General features: G+C 48.6%; 7 protein-coding genes across 7 annotated transcripts; 2 read left to right on the top strand and 5 right to left on the bottom strand.

The window, feature by feature from the left end:
* Positions 1–155: 155 nt before the first annotated feature.
* CPAR01_09843 (oxidoreductase) lies at positions 156–1,368 on the bottom strand (the record flags this gene model as incomplete). Its single annotated transcript, XM_060494107.1, has 4 exons — positions 156–391; positions 457–989; positions 1,045–1,136; positions 1,213–1,368. The coding sequence occupies 4 exons, from the start codon at positions 1,366–1,368 to the stop codon at positions 156–158; spliced, it is 1,017 nt and encodes a 338-aa protein (XP_060346289.1).
* Positions 1,369–1,874: 506 nt separating this feature from the next.
* CPAR01_09842 (NCS1 nucleoside transporter) lies at positions 1,875–3,877 on the top strand (the record flags this gene model as incomplete). The annotated part of the gene is made up of 6 exons (XM_060494106.1): positions 1,875–2,001; positions 2,074–2,259; positions 2,320–2,483; positions 2,547–2,692; positions 2,770–2,994; positions 3,064–3,877. 6 exons carry the CDS (start codon positions 1,875–1,877, stop codon positions 3,875–3,877), a joined length of 1,662 nt encoding a protein of 553 aa, XP_060346288.1.
* Positions 3,878–7,131: 3,254 nt separating this feature from the next.
* Positions 7,132–7,829, bottom strand: CPAR01_09841 (uncharacterized protein; the record flags this gene model as incomplete). Its single annotated transcript, XM_060494105.1, has 2 exons — positions 7,132–7,559; positions 7,670–7,829. The coding sequence occupies 2 exons, from the start codon at positions 7,827–7,829 to the stop codon at positions 7,132–7,134; spliced, it is 588 nt and encodes a 195-aa protein (XP_060346287.1).
* Positions 7,830–8,608: 779 nt separating this feature from the next.
* Positions 8,609–9,593, bottom strand: CPAR01_09840 (uncharacterized protein; the record flags this gene model as incomplete). The annotated part of the gene is made up of 4 exons (XM_060494104.1): positions 8,609–8,802; positions 8,858–8,959; positions 9,007–9,239; positions 9,310–9,593. 4 exons carry the CDS (start codon positions 9,591–9,593, stop codon positions 8,609–8,611), a joined length of 813 nt encoding a protein of 270 aa, XP_060346286.1.
* A 544-nt stretch (positions 9,594–10,137) lies between these two features.
* CPAR01_09839 (alcohol dehydrogenase (NADP+)) lies at positions 10,138–11,435 on the top strand (the record flags this gene model as incomplete). Its single annotated transcript, XM_060494103.1, has 5 exons — positions 10,138–10,212; positions 10,265–10,541; positions 10,591–10,798; positions 10,859–11,257; positions 11,309–11,435. 5 exons carry the CDS (start codon positions 10,138–10,140, stop codon positions 11,433–11,435), a joined length of 1,086 nt encoding a protein of 361 aa, XP_060346285.1.
* Positions 11,436–11,566: 131 nt separating this feature from the next.
* CPAR01_09838 (uncharacterized protein) lies at positions 11,567–12,811 on the bottom strand (the record flags this gene model as incomplete). The annotated part of the gene is made up of 2 exons (XM_060494102.1): positions 11,567–12,351; positions 12,418–12,811. The coding sequence occupies 2 exons, from the start codon at positions 12,809–12,811 to the stop codon at positions 11,567–11,569; spliced, it is 1,179 nt and encodes a 392-aa protein (XP_060346284.1).
* Positions 12,812–14,214: 1,403 nt separating this feature from the next.
* On the bottom strand, positions 14,215–15,992 carry CPAR01_09837 (uncharacterized protein; the record flags this gene model as incomplete). The annotated part of the gene is made up of 3 exons (XM_060494101.1): positions 14,215–14,757; positions 14,824–15,768; positions 15,825–15,992. The coding sequence occupies 3 exons, from the start codon at positions 15,990–15,992 to the stop codon at positions 14,215–14,217; spliced, it is 1,656 nt and encodes a 551-aa protein (XP_060346283.1).
* Between the last annotated feature and the right edge of the window lie 237 nt (positions 15,993–16,229).

The raw sequence follows: 16,229 nt of genomic DNA, 5'->3' as shown, positions 1-16,229 counted from the left end.
TTCTGTTCATTTACTATCCTATATAAAATCTTTTATCTAATGACCGGATCCCTTGGTCGGGATTCACACAAACCCCTGTTGGTTGCAGGAGATTGTAGGGTCTCGTACTCCAAACGATTTCCCGTTCTCACAACAGACTGGAACTCAGCTCAATCCTACGCCGCCTTGTTCCTAGCGTGGGACTCTAAGATGCCAGAGTTGGCAACACAAAGGCCCCTCACCTGCTCGAGGGCCCTCGGATCAATATCCTCAAATGGAACCCCACCATCTTTCAGCTCTCTGAGTGAACCGTAAGTTAACACCGATCGGATCTTGAGGTACTTCTCGTACGTCAGCGGGAGGGCCTCGGCGTCAGGCTTTTCGCTCTCGGTCAATGAGCTAAGAATTGCGTCTATCGGGCCATGGATTGTTTAGTAGGAACACCCCAAATAATGTAGACAAGTCTCAGAGGCTCACCGTTGTTCGGATGGGTGAAGTAAACAATACTAAGCCGATCTTCCGCAATATCCAGATTTTTCCAACTGATCCTATGCATTGTTGACTTGAGAGCCCCATTGGACCAGAGCGACAACGCATCACCAATATTGACAACAACACCGCCAGGTATGACGGGGATGTGGAACCAGTTGTTCGATGGATCACGGATCTCGAGGCCTGACTTCTCGGTGAAAACAAAAGTGATGCTGCCCCAGTCGGTGTGCTCCGACAAGCGGGGGATTGCATCAGGTTTCTCGTCGAAGTGGGGGTACTTGATGAACTTCAACACGTTTCCTGGTGCGCTTTGCTTGTGGAACTTCGTGAGACTAGTTTTCTCGATGCCCAGTTGAGAGGCAAATGTGGAGATGATGGCCAGGCTGAGGCCGTAGCAGCTACTCTTGAAACTCTCGATATCACGGCGCTTGGACGCAGTCCACCAGTTGGGCAGGTTTGTGTGAGTAAGAACCGAGCCGGCTGGCATGCCAAAGCTTATGCCTTCAGATGCAGCGAATCTATAGGTTCAGTTCGATTAGATATTAGAGCTAATTATCAAGGGGTCAACCTCACGTGGTGAGCTTTTTGCCATCGTAGCCTGTTAGTGTGCCGTCAATAATGTGCGTTGCTTTTTGTTCCATGGGGAGGTCGAAGAACTCTTTAGACTATTTACGGGGTTTTGGTCAGACTTTTGATGCCAAAAAGAACCACAGGTTTCATGTTCTCGATTCGCCTACATACCATGTCAAACATATCGTCCACTTGGGGGATCCCATGGTCGGTCAGGATGAAGAAACCCCAATTCTGGCTGGCCGAGAAGACTTCCCTAGCAAAAGCATCGAATTCATTATGATAGGAGGAGAAGCTTATGACGGGAAAGCTGTTGTCCGTGGCCATGATGAAAGAATCGTGATCAAAGGTGAAAAGACTGAAGGGTGATGTACTTGAGCGCGGTGCCCGTCAGCAAACATTACGAGTCTTGCGTTTTAACATATACGCATTTCATGCCCAATTCGGAACACCGAGATAAGACTTCGTATCAATGCTATCTGAAGATACGGGAATTTTAGTCGTTGGCCGCGGGTCATCACGGCCGAGTTTTGGGTCCAAAATATCTCGGCCGCGGGTCAGATACGATGCCCGGGCCGAAATGACCTCAGAGCAGACAATCAACATGGTGACTATCCAGCAACGTTCTCGGACGCAAACAGCAAATCTTGATACGAGGTTCAATCAGTTAGCGTAAAGTGTTCTCCGATCATATTCCCCCCTTGAGTCTCAACGGCTGGATTGACAACTATTATTTAAATGATGCAATAAAAGACTCCGGGCGTAGGTGTTGTCCTGACGTCGCGCTTGAGATTGTCGGCATTTCGTTTGAATAATTGACATTTTCATTGAAGATGGCAAAATTCTATGCATCCGGCAAAGAGCACTATCATTTTATCAAGAGTCGGGTCTCCCAGATCCAGTGGAAACTGCCTGTTGAGGAGTCTTCACTTGCGCCCCCAGGCGTTGCATCGAACAAAGGTAAAAAAAAACCAGCATCACTTGTATGCTACTACATTTCTTTTTGAGCCATGTCGAGCTAATTATTTCTAGACCAAGAACCTATACTCCCCGAGCTCCGCACATGGACCAGTTGGGACTTTGCCACTTACTGGATGTCGGATCTGATTAACATCACGACCTGGCAGATCGCAGCCTCAGCCATGATTGTGGGACTAAGCACTTCTGATGCCGTGATCATAACCTTGCTTTCTGGTGTGTTGAATAGTATCCCGACCGGTGAGTGGATGCCACGCTCCTTTGAATCATCAACTCTTAGGTGCTGACACGGACCCGAAGTGATGAGCGGCGCGCCGGGAACGGACTACCACATCCCATTCCCCATCGCTGTCAGGTCGAGCTACGGATACTATCTCGGTTACTTTGTAGTCTTCACCCGTGGCGCTTTGGGCATTATATGGTTTTCTGTGAATTGCTGGATCGGTTCGTTCGCAGTGACTGAGGTAAGCATCCATGTTGCATCAGTCAAGAATGATGGAAGTAATCGGCATCTTGACACGAACCAGACTGTAGCCGCTCTATGGCCAGAATACCGGCTGATTGAGAATCATCTTCCTACATTCGCCGGTATTACCAGCTTGCAGATGATGTCTTATCTCTTGTTCTTCCTCATTCAAGTACCATTCTTTTGCATTCCACTGCATAAACTCAAGTAAGCCCTTTTCTAGGAATTTGTCACTGGATCCTCCAGCGCCTTGGCTCTACGCATGTAGTTGACATGTTGCATAGAACGCTATTCTTCTGGAAAGCAGTGTTACTCGTTCCCACTTCCGTGGGCACCGTCATCTGGATATGCGCCCGCGCTGGTAATGTGAAAGGTATCTTTTCGCAGGAGGCTACCATTCACGGGTCTGCACGAACGTGGATTTGGCTGTCGACTTTGTGTGCCAATACCAACTCTTGGCTCACGATGACCATCAATATGTCGGACTACTCTAGGCTGAGTAAAACCAGGTCAGTGGCTATGCAACCTAATCAAATCAAGGTTACAAGATTCCTAACACTCATAATACCACCTCGCAGATATGCGCCGTTTTCGCAGATCCTTACGATCCCAATCGTCAAAACTATCTATGCAATCCTCGGCATAGCCACGGTCGGCGCCGGCCGCGCCCTCTATGCGCGCGATATCTGGAGCCCGGTCGAATTGCTGTCTCTCTGGACCGGGTCTGGCGGCCGCTTCCTCGCCTTCTTGTGTGGCTGCCTCTGGATCCTCTCGCAGGTCTCCTGTAATATATCCGCCAACGCGATACCCTTCGGTCACGACGCCATGAATATTCTCCCGTCCTACATCAACGTGCGGCGAGGTTCTTTCATATGCTTAATCATCGGAACGTGGTGTCTGGCGCCGTGGAAGCTAGTTAGCACCGCAGCGCAGTTCCTCCAGTTTATGAACGGGTATGGCAGCGTTATCTGCTGCATAGTCAGCATCATGATCACGGACTACTGGTTCATCAAACGGCGCAAGTTGGACGTTCCGGGCCTGTACGACCCCCACGGACGGTACCGTTACTCTGCGGGGTTCAACTGGCGTGCGGTCGTTGTCCAGATTCTGTTCATGGAAATCACGCTCCCAGGAGTGATCGGTCAGGTCTACACTTCAATCTCACTACCAGAGGTGCTTCGTCGCATTTATGATGTGAATTGGTTTGTGTGCACATTTCTGCCGGCCCTCTCATACTGGGTCCTGTGCATCATATGCCCGGCACCTGAGAACGTCAATTACCAAGGGGAACTACGAGTCATTGAGGCAGAATCTCAGGAGATAAACTTAGTAAACACCGGCATAGTTACAAGCTTAGGTTTTATCGAGGGGCAAGAGACAAAACTGAGATAATCTATTTGTAAATATCTCATGTTGGAGTCGAAGCAGGGAGCTCCAATGCCTCTTTCCTACCATTACTGCATTGGCAGACCGCGGGGACGCAGTATCGAGGAACGGAACTGAGCGTCATTCGTTAGCTATGTATAAAAGCAAGATTTACCTTATCTGGTAGAATCTATACAAGTAGTAGCAGATACTAGCCGTCTATCTCCGTTTAAATACTGCGTTGAATGTCTCGGTTACTAGAGTGGCGTTGACCTGCGCAACCATGAGGGCAAAAAGAAAAGAGAGCGGGTGTAAATTGCATTCTGGTGTTGCAAGCTTTAGAGCTTAGGATTGAGAGTACTTGGAAAATGAAGCTGTTTTGTACTTCTTAAGGTACTCTCAAAAAGACTCTTGATTTCAAATATATACATCTGTTCCTTTATTTCACTTCTTTTTTTTTTATCTATAACTAAGGTAAGATCCATTGTTTTTAATGAAATACCATAATAGTACCCGGGTAACGGTAATCAACTACTAGCTCGAACAGATATGTACAATGTAGATATCATATCGGGCTTAAAAGATAGGAGAATAGGGGAGGGAGCTTCCGTCTTCAAAATGCATACTAAAGATGTTCTAGAATAGACAGTGATAAGGCCACTTTCAGGCAGCCAGGGACATATGCTAGTAACGTATTCTATCACTCGATGCGGAAGGTCAAGAGCCAGGGAGCCTAGGAGTCAAGACGACTATCTTAGGGAGCGAAGCCGAAATACATCTTAGCCTTATACGCCCTTTAGCATGATTGTAGGGTGACTGTCATAACTTTTGATACGTAAAGCAGTCATCTTACGAATGAGGTATTTGGATAAACCAGTATCTGGGCTTCTTCTCAGCTTATCGCAGCTCTAAACGCATATCCGCATTGCGACCTACCGTAGTACCCCGGTTTTAATAGCATATCTGCGTCGAGACCTACCAGCCACACCTCCCCTGCACTAACAGTTCCAAGAGCTTGCTAGTGTAGAAGCTTTCGGTGTAGAAACGAAAAGATATTGCTAAGAAGAATCCAGCCGATTTTGGGGAATGCTTTTCTCTTGATGCACCGGCGCAAGTGCAGAAAGGGAAGGTGGGTTGGTCTAAAATGTTACTGCGCGCAGCAGACTTGGAATGACTGCGCCCTCCAGACATCGCGATCTTCCACAGTGTCAACAGATTATCAGCGTATCACCACTCTGAATTACGGCGCTGATCAGGAAAATGCAAGGAAAGGCGACCTCATCGTAGCAAGCCGGGATAGCAACGACTTCGACAAGATGAAGCTAGTTACCTCCCGCCGCAACCGTGGACCACTTCGCTCGACGATGTCATGTCCAACAGACATTGAGGTCCTTCCTATGTCTTTTCGAGTGCCATAGCCGTCTCTTATGTGCCACCTAAGTGCATGATGGCCCGAGTCGAAAACCACCCGCAATCCAACCCCCTAGCCAGCAGGCCTGAACGAGCCTACACAATCGCTTATAACTGTGATCGGCAAGACGAATCGCTAGGGCAATTGATTAATCCTCGTTAGATGGCTCTCACCGACGTCTTCGTATCTGAACGCAAGCGAGGAACTTGTGATGCTGTACAATATGGGCATATTGTTTAGTCAGGCCACGTCAACAGATAGATCACGCCAAATTGTTATCAACTCGTATCCGTATCGTTCTCTCAATCACGTTACATGTTTAAGTCTAGTTTCCACCATGATAGAGATATTTTTGTGAATATACCTAAATCGAATAATTCAACCTCAGAGCGAAAAGCTATCATAGAGATGGACCCGTCCAACCGCCCACCTTCTCCTTCCTGACTCTAGCCCACATACTTGAGTTCGTGGCATATCAGTTCACCATTGTCATTTTCAACAACATCGTCTGTATCAGAGACAATAAGGGAACCGACGCCACCAGGGCCCAGAGCTGTAGGCAACCAGGAGCAAAAAAGAACTTGCTCAGCTCGATGATGGAGAAGACGTCGTTCTTACTGCAGCCCCGGCAGGTGCACTGATATCTCGTGCCTATCAGCTGGCAATACCTCGCGGAACACGAGTTGCTGTAGGATCCCCTACGAGAGATTAGACTCTTTGGCATATGGTGCCAGAAACGACGGCGGTGATGTGAGCCGAGGAGAAGCAGAGGGGTATCCAGATTCAGGGGTAGCTCACCTTAACGCGCTAACCAGACAGCCGCAAGAGTTGGCTAGGCACAGGTCCAGGGAGACATAGCTGGTCTTCCACGAGCCGTCGATAGCTCTGCAATTAGCGCACAGGAACGTCGGGTAGACGTTGCTCATGCTAAAGGAGTTGCACGTCGCGGCCATTCCTCACCCCCCCCCCCCCTGGCACAACTTGGCGCGACTTGAACTCTCCCGGAATGAAAGGTGTGCTCTTCTACTGTCATGCTTCAACTCCCTCCCCTGGCGAGTACATGTAGGCTATATCATGAAACGAAAATGATCATCTGAGTTTCCAGACCGTTTCTCCAAGCCCGGGAAGTTTGTCGAAACAAAAGTTCCTGTCTCTTAAAAAGGAGTAGTTGCCTTACAACAGCCCTCATTCTCCTCAAAGCGTGAGCCGCGGCAGGATAAAGATGGAATGCTCGGATATCATCCACTTGTTAGCAAATGTAGTTCTAAGCCCGGCTGGAGAAAGCGAATGCTCCGTGGTTGGAGTAGTGGGCTATAGTCCTGTCGAAATTCCCCCCAAGCAACCTAGTCGATGAAGGCAAGCGAACCGATCGAGCTCTCCTACCAACAGGTAAGACTAGTCTTCTGATATATAAACGACTTGGCGAACCGCGACTAGTGCATTACATAATGACAGGACTTACGGTAGTAAATATTTCAACCACAACCTGGCCCTTAGGACTGGACTATGGCTTGAGATTGAATAGAAATTGTCGCTTCATAGGTACTTCCCAGAAGCAGTTCTCAATAGAAAGACCGCCTAGCGTGAAAGCCCCTTTACCTAGTAAGGTATCTTGATCAATGCTCCTACCACCCCTATCATGAGAGCAGAAGAATCTTGGGGCGATGTTTCATAACTATAGCCTTAGACGATACATCTAACGATATAGTGTGGCTGTTGCTCGGTGGAGAAAATATAGTCATAAAATAGTTAAGGATATCAATCCGAGCTATAATGAATATGAGATAAGAGAAAGGAAGTCAAGAAGAAGGCAAGGCACGCGAAAGACCCATTGCCCGTCCTTTGGCAATTTGTCTCTTCTATGTACCATCTAACCTTGGGTGATGTAACCAGATGAGAACTCTATACGATTGCCCGTAGAGTCCGCAACGCTATTTGAAGTATAGTCGTAAGCCGTGGCCACGACCGTGTACATCTCGGGGTTCTTCACCGAATTTGCGTAGTTCAGCTTAAGCATCCTGGACACTTGATACTCCTCTTGTTGAGGAGCTGATATAAACGTGTTTTCGTTGCCGGGAATGAGGTTGAACAGCTCGTGGAATGAAGTGGCGGCTGACGGGAACATGTCCCAAATTGGCTGCCTGCTCCCGCTGGTTCTCGCCTTGATGACGCTATTCGCGACGGGGTTCGGCGCAACAGCCCTCATCCCCTTTATTTTCGGGATCAAGGCAATTTGAGTCGTGCCAAAGGAGGACGGACAGAGGGAGACGACGCTTGCGCCTTTGTTGTGGCTCGTAGCTGCGATCCGTGTGAGTATAGGCAGGAGCTGGTCTATAGCCGACTGATTGCCACCAGGCATCATTGACGGCCCGTGTCTGGCGCCTGAAAAGCCCCAGATACTCCCATACCAATGTAGGCAACATCAAACGGGCTAAAAAGCTGCTGCCTCGCGTGGCATGTCTTGTAGTTCTCATTGGAGGCATCGACGACAATGTCTCCTTTCCTGACATACTGTAAAATCTCGTTGACGATAGCAACACCTGGATCGCCGAAAGGTAGATTAAACATGAACACTCTTTATGCGCCTAGGCTAGAGACTTTAAAAGTCCCCAAAAGAGCTGACCTTGGAGGCCAGGCCGGCGTTCTGTGCGTTTCTGAGTGTTCTCTATAGGCTCTGCTCGGACGTGCCATAAATCGAGACTTATAGACCATTCTCGACAAGTAAAAGCGTCAAAGCACCCCCCATGGTGTGTAAACCAATGATACCCACCTTCCAATCGGCCTTGTGTGAGCAAACATCCGGAAAGTTGGGAGTTGTGAGACTCACAGTCGTGATCTCCATTTGTACTGAAAATGCTGATTTTGAACTCTGTCAAGATGTGTGATGAATCAACTCAGGTATTACACAACGGAAGTAGACAGTAGTGCCACAAATTCATCAAAGGCTCTCAGCCTGGTCATATGGTAGTGCTATCTATTATGTATGGGCTAGAGTAAAATACAATGCGGTTTGGCAGAGTTTCCTTACTATCCTTGCGCCACCCTATAGATCCCCGCACTTGCGTGTGGTAGGTGGGAGACAGGCACGGGTGAGAGCCGAACATCCAGGTGGTCAAGCCGATTCGGAACAAGCATAGGATATGACACGTGAATTGAAAACATACCAAAATAACAACGCTCTATCCAGATGTGAAGGTGCTTGAGATGCGAAAAGATGGGTCTCATGGATGCAATGATGTTTCGTTGGCTGTAAGGCAAAGCCAAACCGTATCCCAAAACTGGTTAATAATCAAGGCTCTCTTAACTAAAAATGACTACATGCCGTGGTTCAATGCCAGAACAATATTTTACTGTGCCGTATAGCCACCATCAACTGGCAAGCAGACTCCAGTGATCCACCTCGCTTCCGAGCTTGCTAGGAATATCGCCGCACCCACGATATCCTCAGGAAGCCCGATGCCGTGCAGGGGATGTCGTGCCCTAATTCCTTCGATATCATCTAGATTGGCCACCGTATTCTTAAAGATGGCGGTTTGGGTATCTATTTCGATCAGCCCTAGTCATATCCTCGGTTTATGGAGCTCCATGGAACATACAGCCAGGACAGATAGCATTACAATGAACGCCCTCGGGAGCATAATCCATGGCGACCTGTTTGGTAAGATTGGAGACTGCACCCTTGGATGCAGCGTAGGAGCCTGGTGCCTGTCAGTTGAGACGCATAATTTGCTAGGCAGGTACATACAGTTGAAACGTCCCCCAATAAGACCGAAAATAGAGGAAATGTTGATAATCCATCCTCGGTCAGCACCTTCGTTCTTCTGCTGGGACATCATCTGCTTGAGAACGTGTTTAGAGGCCAAGAAGATTGACCTGACATTGACTGCCATGGTCATATCCCAGATCTCGTCCGACGTCTCGTGGATACGAGCAGGAGGTCGATTTGCCTCTAATGAGATCCCTGCGTTGTTGACGAGGCTAGCGCAAGGACCGTTAGACAGTACAGCCAAGGACAGTCAACACAGAGAGATATAGTTCATTGACTCACATGTCGATGCGTCCAAATTGAGCTACAGCCTGCTTGACCAACCGTTCAACTTGATCAGACTTGCTCAGGTCGGTTTTGACAAAGAATGCCGTTCCGCCATTCTGCCTGATGAGGTCGTCGGTACTAACACTCCGTTCCGCTTCTACTTCAGCCCGAGCATCTCGCTGTAGGTCAGCACAGACAATCTTGGCGCCCTCGCGAGCGTAAGCCGTCGCGATAGCTCGGCCGAGGCCTGAAGATGAGCCAGTAACTACGGCGACCTTATCTTGAAGTCGAGGTGACATTTTGGTGAACAACGCGTTTACGTGAGGGTGGTTCATAAGCAATACCTACAGCAGATTCCTTGTCTTTTAATTGCGTAGCAAGTGGTCGCTTAGTTACTCTTTTGGTCAAGTGGGGGTTTGACCGGGGAATGGGGCGCACTACGCCCTCTCCGAATCGAGGAATGGACCCGAGTTAAACCCCCCACTTCCTGAAAAGGCAATTCCAAATCGAGAAGACCCACAGGGAAGGGGGTTCTTCATTTTATCTCTTTTTTTTTATGTTTCATTCTTTGCCCTCTTCGTTTGTTACCTTAGTGGAGGGGCCTCGAATGGGGAAATTTTGATCTCATCGATCGAAGAACTCTCTGATCTGAGAACCGTAAGAAGGAAGACCGGCTTCCTAATCTAGTAACGTCGGGCCTCATCTCCTATGCGCGCAACCAGCCTAGAATTGATATAAAACGCTCACTTTGATAATTCCTTGTCCATTTGCGCAAAGGAATCTCTCTAAATCCCGACATAGGTCATTGAAGTGCACCAAGATTAAAACATAGACATAGGGAACATGGGTTATCCTGATAATTTTGAAGGGTTCGTCATCGATTCTCAGTCGGAATGGACCAAGTTTCGCAAGGCGGCAGTATGTATACCCCTCCTCGATATGTCCCGGACATTTTTTAAAGAAAGAGCAGTTCAATCCCCAGCCTTTCCAAGATCGAGATGTAGACATAGCGGTCGAAGCATGTGGCGTTTGTGGCAGCGATGTGCACAAAATCTCTGGTGGGTGGGGTCCCTGTTCTCTGCCTCTCTGTGTTGGACATGAAGTTGTCGGACGCGTTGTTCGCAAAGGGCCCGAAGCCTCGACCGTTGATATCGGAGATCGAGTCGGTGTAGGAGCTCAGGTCTCTGCCTGCCTGGATTGTAGGAACTGCTTGTCCGACAATGAGAACTATTGTCCTCACCAGATAGGTAAGATTTCAACTTGCTCTTTCGGATTCATCAAACCAACGCTGGCCAGACACTTACGACAGCCCTTATCCCGATGGTACCATGAGTCAGGGTGGCTACGCAGGCCATATCCGTGTCCACGAGTATTTTGTCTTCAAGATCCCGGAAAATCTGGAGTCCAGCGCAGTGGCTCCCATGCTATGCGCTGGTATCACCACGTATAGCCCGCTGGTTCGTGCCAACGTTGGACCTGGGAAGAAGGTCGGCGTGATTGGGATGTAAGGATGATTTCACCGCTCTCCAGAATGTTGGACTGACGAAAATTCATCGTCATTCAGCGGTGGCCTAGGACATTTTGGAATCATGTGGGCAAAAGCGCTCGGAGCTGAGGCCTATGCCATCTCCCATAGCCCTCACAAGGCTAAAGATGCCCTTGCACTGGGTGCCAAGGACTTCATCAGTACTAGCGCTCAAAATTGGCATGAGCCTTGGAAGTACACCTTCGACTTCATCCTCAACACTGCTGATGCTACAGACACATTTGACCTCAAGACATATATGAGCACACTGGCTGTTAACGGTGTGTTTCACAATGTTGGCCTCCCAGACAAACCCTTGCCTACCTTGACGGTTTTTGACTACATGCCTGGCGGATACAGTATGGCAGCCAGCCACATTGGTAGTCGGCCAGAAATGCTGGCAATGTTGAAATTGGCCAGTGAACAGAATATCAAGAGGTCTGTAGTACGCCGAACTATTCTAGGAACAGCACGGCTAACATCTCCAAGCTGGGCGCAAGAGATCAATATCGGCGAGTCGGGTTGCAAAGAAGCTGTAGAAATGGTTGATCAAGGCAAAACTAGATATCGAGCAGTCTTGGTGGGATACGACAATGTGTTTGGCAAAAGATACTAGAAACTTTTCAATCTCATGCGTCGGATATAAGAGTCCAAGAATTCTTGTTGACGAGGGCGTGTCTTGGCAAATAGAATGATATTATCTTGTCAATCTGATTTTATCAATAACTAACTAAATGCACACAATCTTCAAACTGGTTGTGCCATTTCTATCCATCCCTGATATAATTTGTCCCGGTGGTAGTGTGTAGTCCAACCTAGATCCGTCTCGATCGATGACAACAGGTCTTGTATAAGGCTCTGCTCTTGAGGGTCATCCACTACTTGTCCAGCAATAAATAATGGTAAGATAGAGTGTATCCTAACTGAGTCTACTGGATCTGCTAAGTTAACGCCACATATCTCTCGCGCGTGCCAAAGAACTCTTCGCGGAATTGTGCGATAATGACGTAGGCGACTGGCAAGTGTGGAACGGATGACTGTCGATTCTTGAGGCCTGTTGGCAAGAAGTAAGATGGACACCATGTGATACGTCTGCATGGCCGCAGCACAAACCGGAAGTTCGTACCATATTTGTTCAAGCTCCATCGAGGCACAGCCAGTATTCGTTCGCGCTATCGCTTCAAACGTAGGCGGGAGACCACTTTGCCATTTCCGAAGTTCAGTGTCCAGAACTTCCCACCTTTCAAGCAACTGCTCTTGAGTCACGCCAAGTGGAAGTCTCTGATCAAGAGGGAGAGCGAAGTCCTCCGGGTTCATGGCGTCACCTGCAGTTAGGAAATTGATCACTTTTCCTAGAAGCCAGAGAAGCTCATTACTCTTGGCGTCCTCGATTATGTCTGATGAGGCGTCGCAGCGGGTCGAGGTGAATGGGCTGAAAGCTAGGACTTCCCCAGTGTCATCCACAGCCAGGCCAGCGTTCTGCCAGGAAGGTATACTCTCGAGATTCAGACGAGTTTGTCGCTCACTAACAACTAAGAATAAGTCAACGATGGATTGATCCAAAACGGAATAGGAAAGACAAGGACGGACGGACATACAGGCACATATGAGATCCAGCCGGACGAGGTTCCAAAAGGCCGAGCCTTTCACAGTAATGCGGGGAAGTGTCATTGGGGAGAATGCTGCCTCAGTATTTGTTGAGGCAAACATAGGCAGCGCATCAAGATGAGCTCGCCATCCGTCTGCGGGAGCATCCATCATTTCAAACGTGCCTAACATGGCGACAGCAGCGAACACATTGGCAGTTTCCGCCGACTCCGCAGCGCCCTCCATGGGACCGAGCAGATAAATGGCCTTTTTCAGGAGCTCAAGTGCGCGGCTATAGTACTGAGCAGCCTGATATATCCATGTTCGTTGAGTGCTTGGTTGAGATAACCGTGATAAGCTCTCAACTAGGGAGCGAAGGGTAGCGGTGGCGGGCTCGGCGGACATCACTCGACCGAGATGTTTCGCCGCTAGCGCGCAAGCAGCGCATTTCAGCAGTGGATCCGATGTCGCCATTAGAGGTACTGCAGTGGAAAAGAATGCAGTCGTGTCGAATAAATCCATCCTTGGTCTTGATTAGCAGGCCACAGACGGTGATGAGACATGTGCTCGCTAACCACTGACTCGGTACTTGGCTAAAGTACCGCATTAATTGAATTTCAAAGACTTTGACTTCTTCCAATGCCTCAAAAGGTGTGAACGGCGTCGCTGTTGTATGAATATCATCCTCGTAGGCCGTGGTAGGGAGCGGAAGCATATCATCCCGAAGCGTGCCATGGTCTCCAGCTAATATATCCGGCGTTTTTGCAGTATCTGTGAGGTGGCTCTGTGTCGGCGTCTCCGGAGTGTCCAGTTCATATGGATTTTCGATGTGCACGAATGTGACTAGGACAATCCGCGTGTTAGATACAAGTAGAACCGTCGTGGGATGAAATACAGACGCTTGGGTGGTACTTGAAGCCACACATTACTCTCATCAAAGAGGTCGCTATTTGGCCCAGATCTTCCGTCACCCCGGGTGAACGTGAACGATCCGTTAAAACAGCGGAAAATAGAACCTTGGAGGAACTCGCAAGTGCGCGAACCCCTACGACAAGGCCCACACGAGGGCTTTGCCTCATCGCATTTCAACTTCCTAAGCTTACATGCCGAGCTATGTTTAGTCAGCCCAATCACGAATAAAGTGAGGAGGAAAAGGTAGAACAACCAGCCAGAGCGCGACCTCATTCTTGCTAGGTATGTCAAAGGCCTAGGGTTCGGAGTAACCGAGCCGAACGGATAAGTAGCTGACAGGCTAACCAATCGATTGATTGAGTATAACTTATGCCTGGAAAACGGGTTTTTTTTGAACTTGGTCGAAGCGCTTTCTGATCAGGATGTGGATAAATTACGAAGGGTAGCTATGTAGGGAAATAAGATAAAGTTGGAAAGTCTAGCGAACGGCGCTCGGTCGCTTTTGACGTTTGAACGGCCCGGCTTAAGCTCGGCACTTATTCCTCTACTTCCCATCCCCCTGTAAGTCGCTACGTGCTAAGCTTACTCGCACTGACTCGGTAAGTTAGCCGAAGGCTCACTACGGAAATAGCGTCTAATTATATGCTCGCTCCATTTTCGGAGACCAAAAACTATACGATACTGATTCAGCACTCAAAAACTCTGATACGAAACATACACCTTAGCCAATGACGAACAATTGAATAACTTTGCATTGAACATCCATAGTTGGATCACATTAAAGATGCATAATTCAGTCAGGCAGAATCAACTGTAATTTGATATATGGGCAACTCGACTTAAAGCTACAAGAATACCATAACCAAAAGCCTGGACGTCTACTAGAAAATCCTAGGTCAGACTCGCGTATACATCCAAGACCCAGTAGCAATAGCGAAGCTCATGACCAAAGCAAAAAGTGTCCCCGCCCCTGGACCTAGCTCCCTCGCAACAACCGCTCCATCTCTTGACAGTCTGTATGAGAAATCACTCCAAGTAACGAAGACACTGCGAAGCCAAAATCGATACTGCCAGTCTGGAAACATGATGCTGTTTCTATTGGTGTTTGGCTCGATGAACCAAGACGTACATCCACTCGCCCAAACGAGCTTCTTGGCTTTATCCTGTACATTTGTAATGTCTTTATCTTCAGCACTAGGCGTGACTTCGACGACGTCGGGAGCATTCCAGATTGACGGCAGACGAGACTTGCTATTGCTCAAAGCTCGCATTATTGGCGTTATCAGTCGCATTGTCAGGTTCATTTGGCACTCAGTTGTGTAGATGACGGAAAGATGACCGCTCAGAGTGTTGGGTCCCATCATCATGAAAAAGTTCGGAAATCCAGCAACACAGGTACCAAGATAGGACGATGGGACACCCTCACTGACGTTATTCCACTGAGCGTCGATTAGCAGCAAGTTTTTGTCATGACAGGAACCAATCTTCGAAAAGCCGTTACTTACGTGATCATATAAATCGACACCACCCTTGCCAAAAATTTTCATTGGAAATAGAAACTTCTGAGTCTCAAAACCATGGGCGAGAATGATGGCATCGGCAGAGACCACCCGCCCAGACTTGGTACGGATGCCGCTTTTGATAATTTCCTCTGCAGGATCATCATAGATCAACTCGACGTTGGAGCGGTGAAGGCTCTTCAAGTAACCGGTGTCGTTAACGCGTCGCTTACAACCAATCTCACTCTTCGGAACGAGGAAGTCTCGGTACTTGGCAGGCGAGCTCTTGCGGATATACTCAGTCGTCTCGGCAGTCCAGGCCTTACGCATGCCAGCACCAGTGGTGAGATCGAAGCCACTAAAGTCCCGCTCTTTCTCCCAGTAGAGCTTAGCACGATAGATACGCATGGCAAGCGGCACATATCTCATCGTCAATTTGAACAGGGATGAATACTCGGGGTTTGGCCTCTCTGCTAGCCAATGAGCCTGCCGGCTGAATTGGGTCACTTTGTGGACAGCGCCGGGGCCCTCACTGATTGAGGGAACGACCTGGGTGGCACTGCAGCCATTCCCGATGACGACGACATCCTTGCCTTCCCAGTCGAACGTGTGATCCCATTGAGCTGTGTGGAACAGGCGACCTTGGTATGATTCGAAGCCAGGGATTTCGCACTGTTTGGGTATCGACAACGCGCCAACAGCAGAAATGAGGATCTTGGCTCGGCGAAGGTAGATTTTTGACGTCTTAATGTCGCGGATTTCAGCGAGCCAGATCCCAGCCGTGTCGTCCCAAGAAGCAGATACAACTTCTTGTCCGAAACGGACATGACTGGGAATATTGTATTCGGTCGCGACGCTGTCAAAATAGGCACGAATCTCAGGTTGTAGGGCAAATTTCCTGGACCAGTCTGGGTTCAAGGCAAATGAGTACGAGTAAAAGTGAGAGGGAACCTGACATAGTCTCAGTTAATGTTTAATGGGTCAGGTCATACATATGTGACACTTACATCGCAACCGCAGCCAGGATACGAATTAAGCCACCACGTGCCGGCAACGTTATCGGTCTTTTCGATAATCTCGAAGTTGCGTGTACCGTGTTGCTGAAGAAGCTTGACTGACAAGCCTATTCCGGACATACCCGCACCGATAATAAGAACATCCACGTCGTGACGCATCTTTACGGTCCGTTCGTTCAGTTGTTTCATGGAAGATCCAAATGTTGTTGCATCTCATATCAATACCTGGGGGTTAGGCGTATATGTAGACAGTTGACGAAAATGGGCAGCGTCGCCAGCCGGTTAGGGTTAGGGTTAGGGTTAGGGTTAGGGTTAGGGTTAGGGTTAGGGTTAGGGTTAGGGTTAGGGTTAGGGTTAGGGTTAGGGTTAGGGTTAGGGTTAGGGTTAGGGTTAGGG

The sequence above is a fragment of the Colletotrichum paranaense genome (genome assembly GCF_030867605.1).
Source record: "Colletotrichum paranaense strain IMI 384185 chromosome Unknown Scaffold_8.1, whole genome shotgun sequence".
NCBI lineage: Eukaryota > Fungi > Ascomycota > Sordariomycetes > Glomerellales > Glomerellaceae > Colletotrichum > Colletotrichum paranaense.
This window is presented reverse-complemented; position numbering and strand designations above follow the sequence as displayed.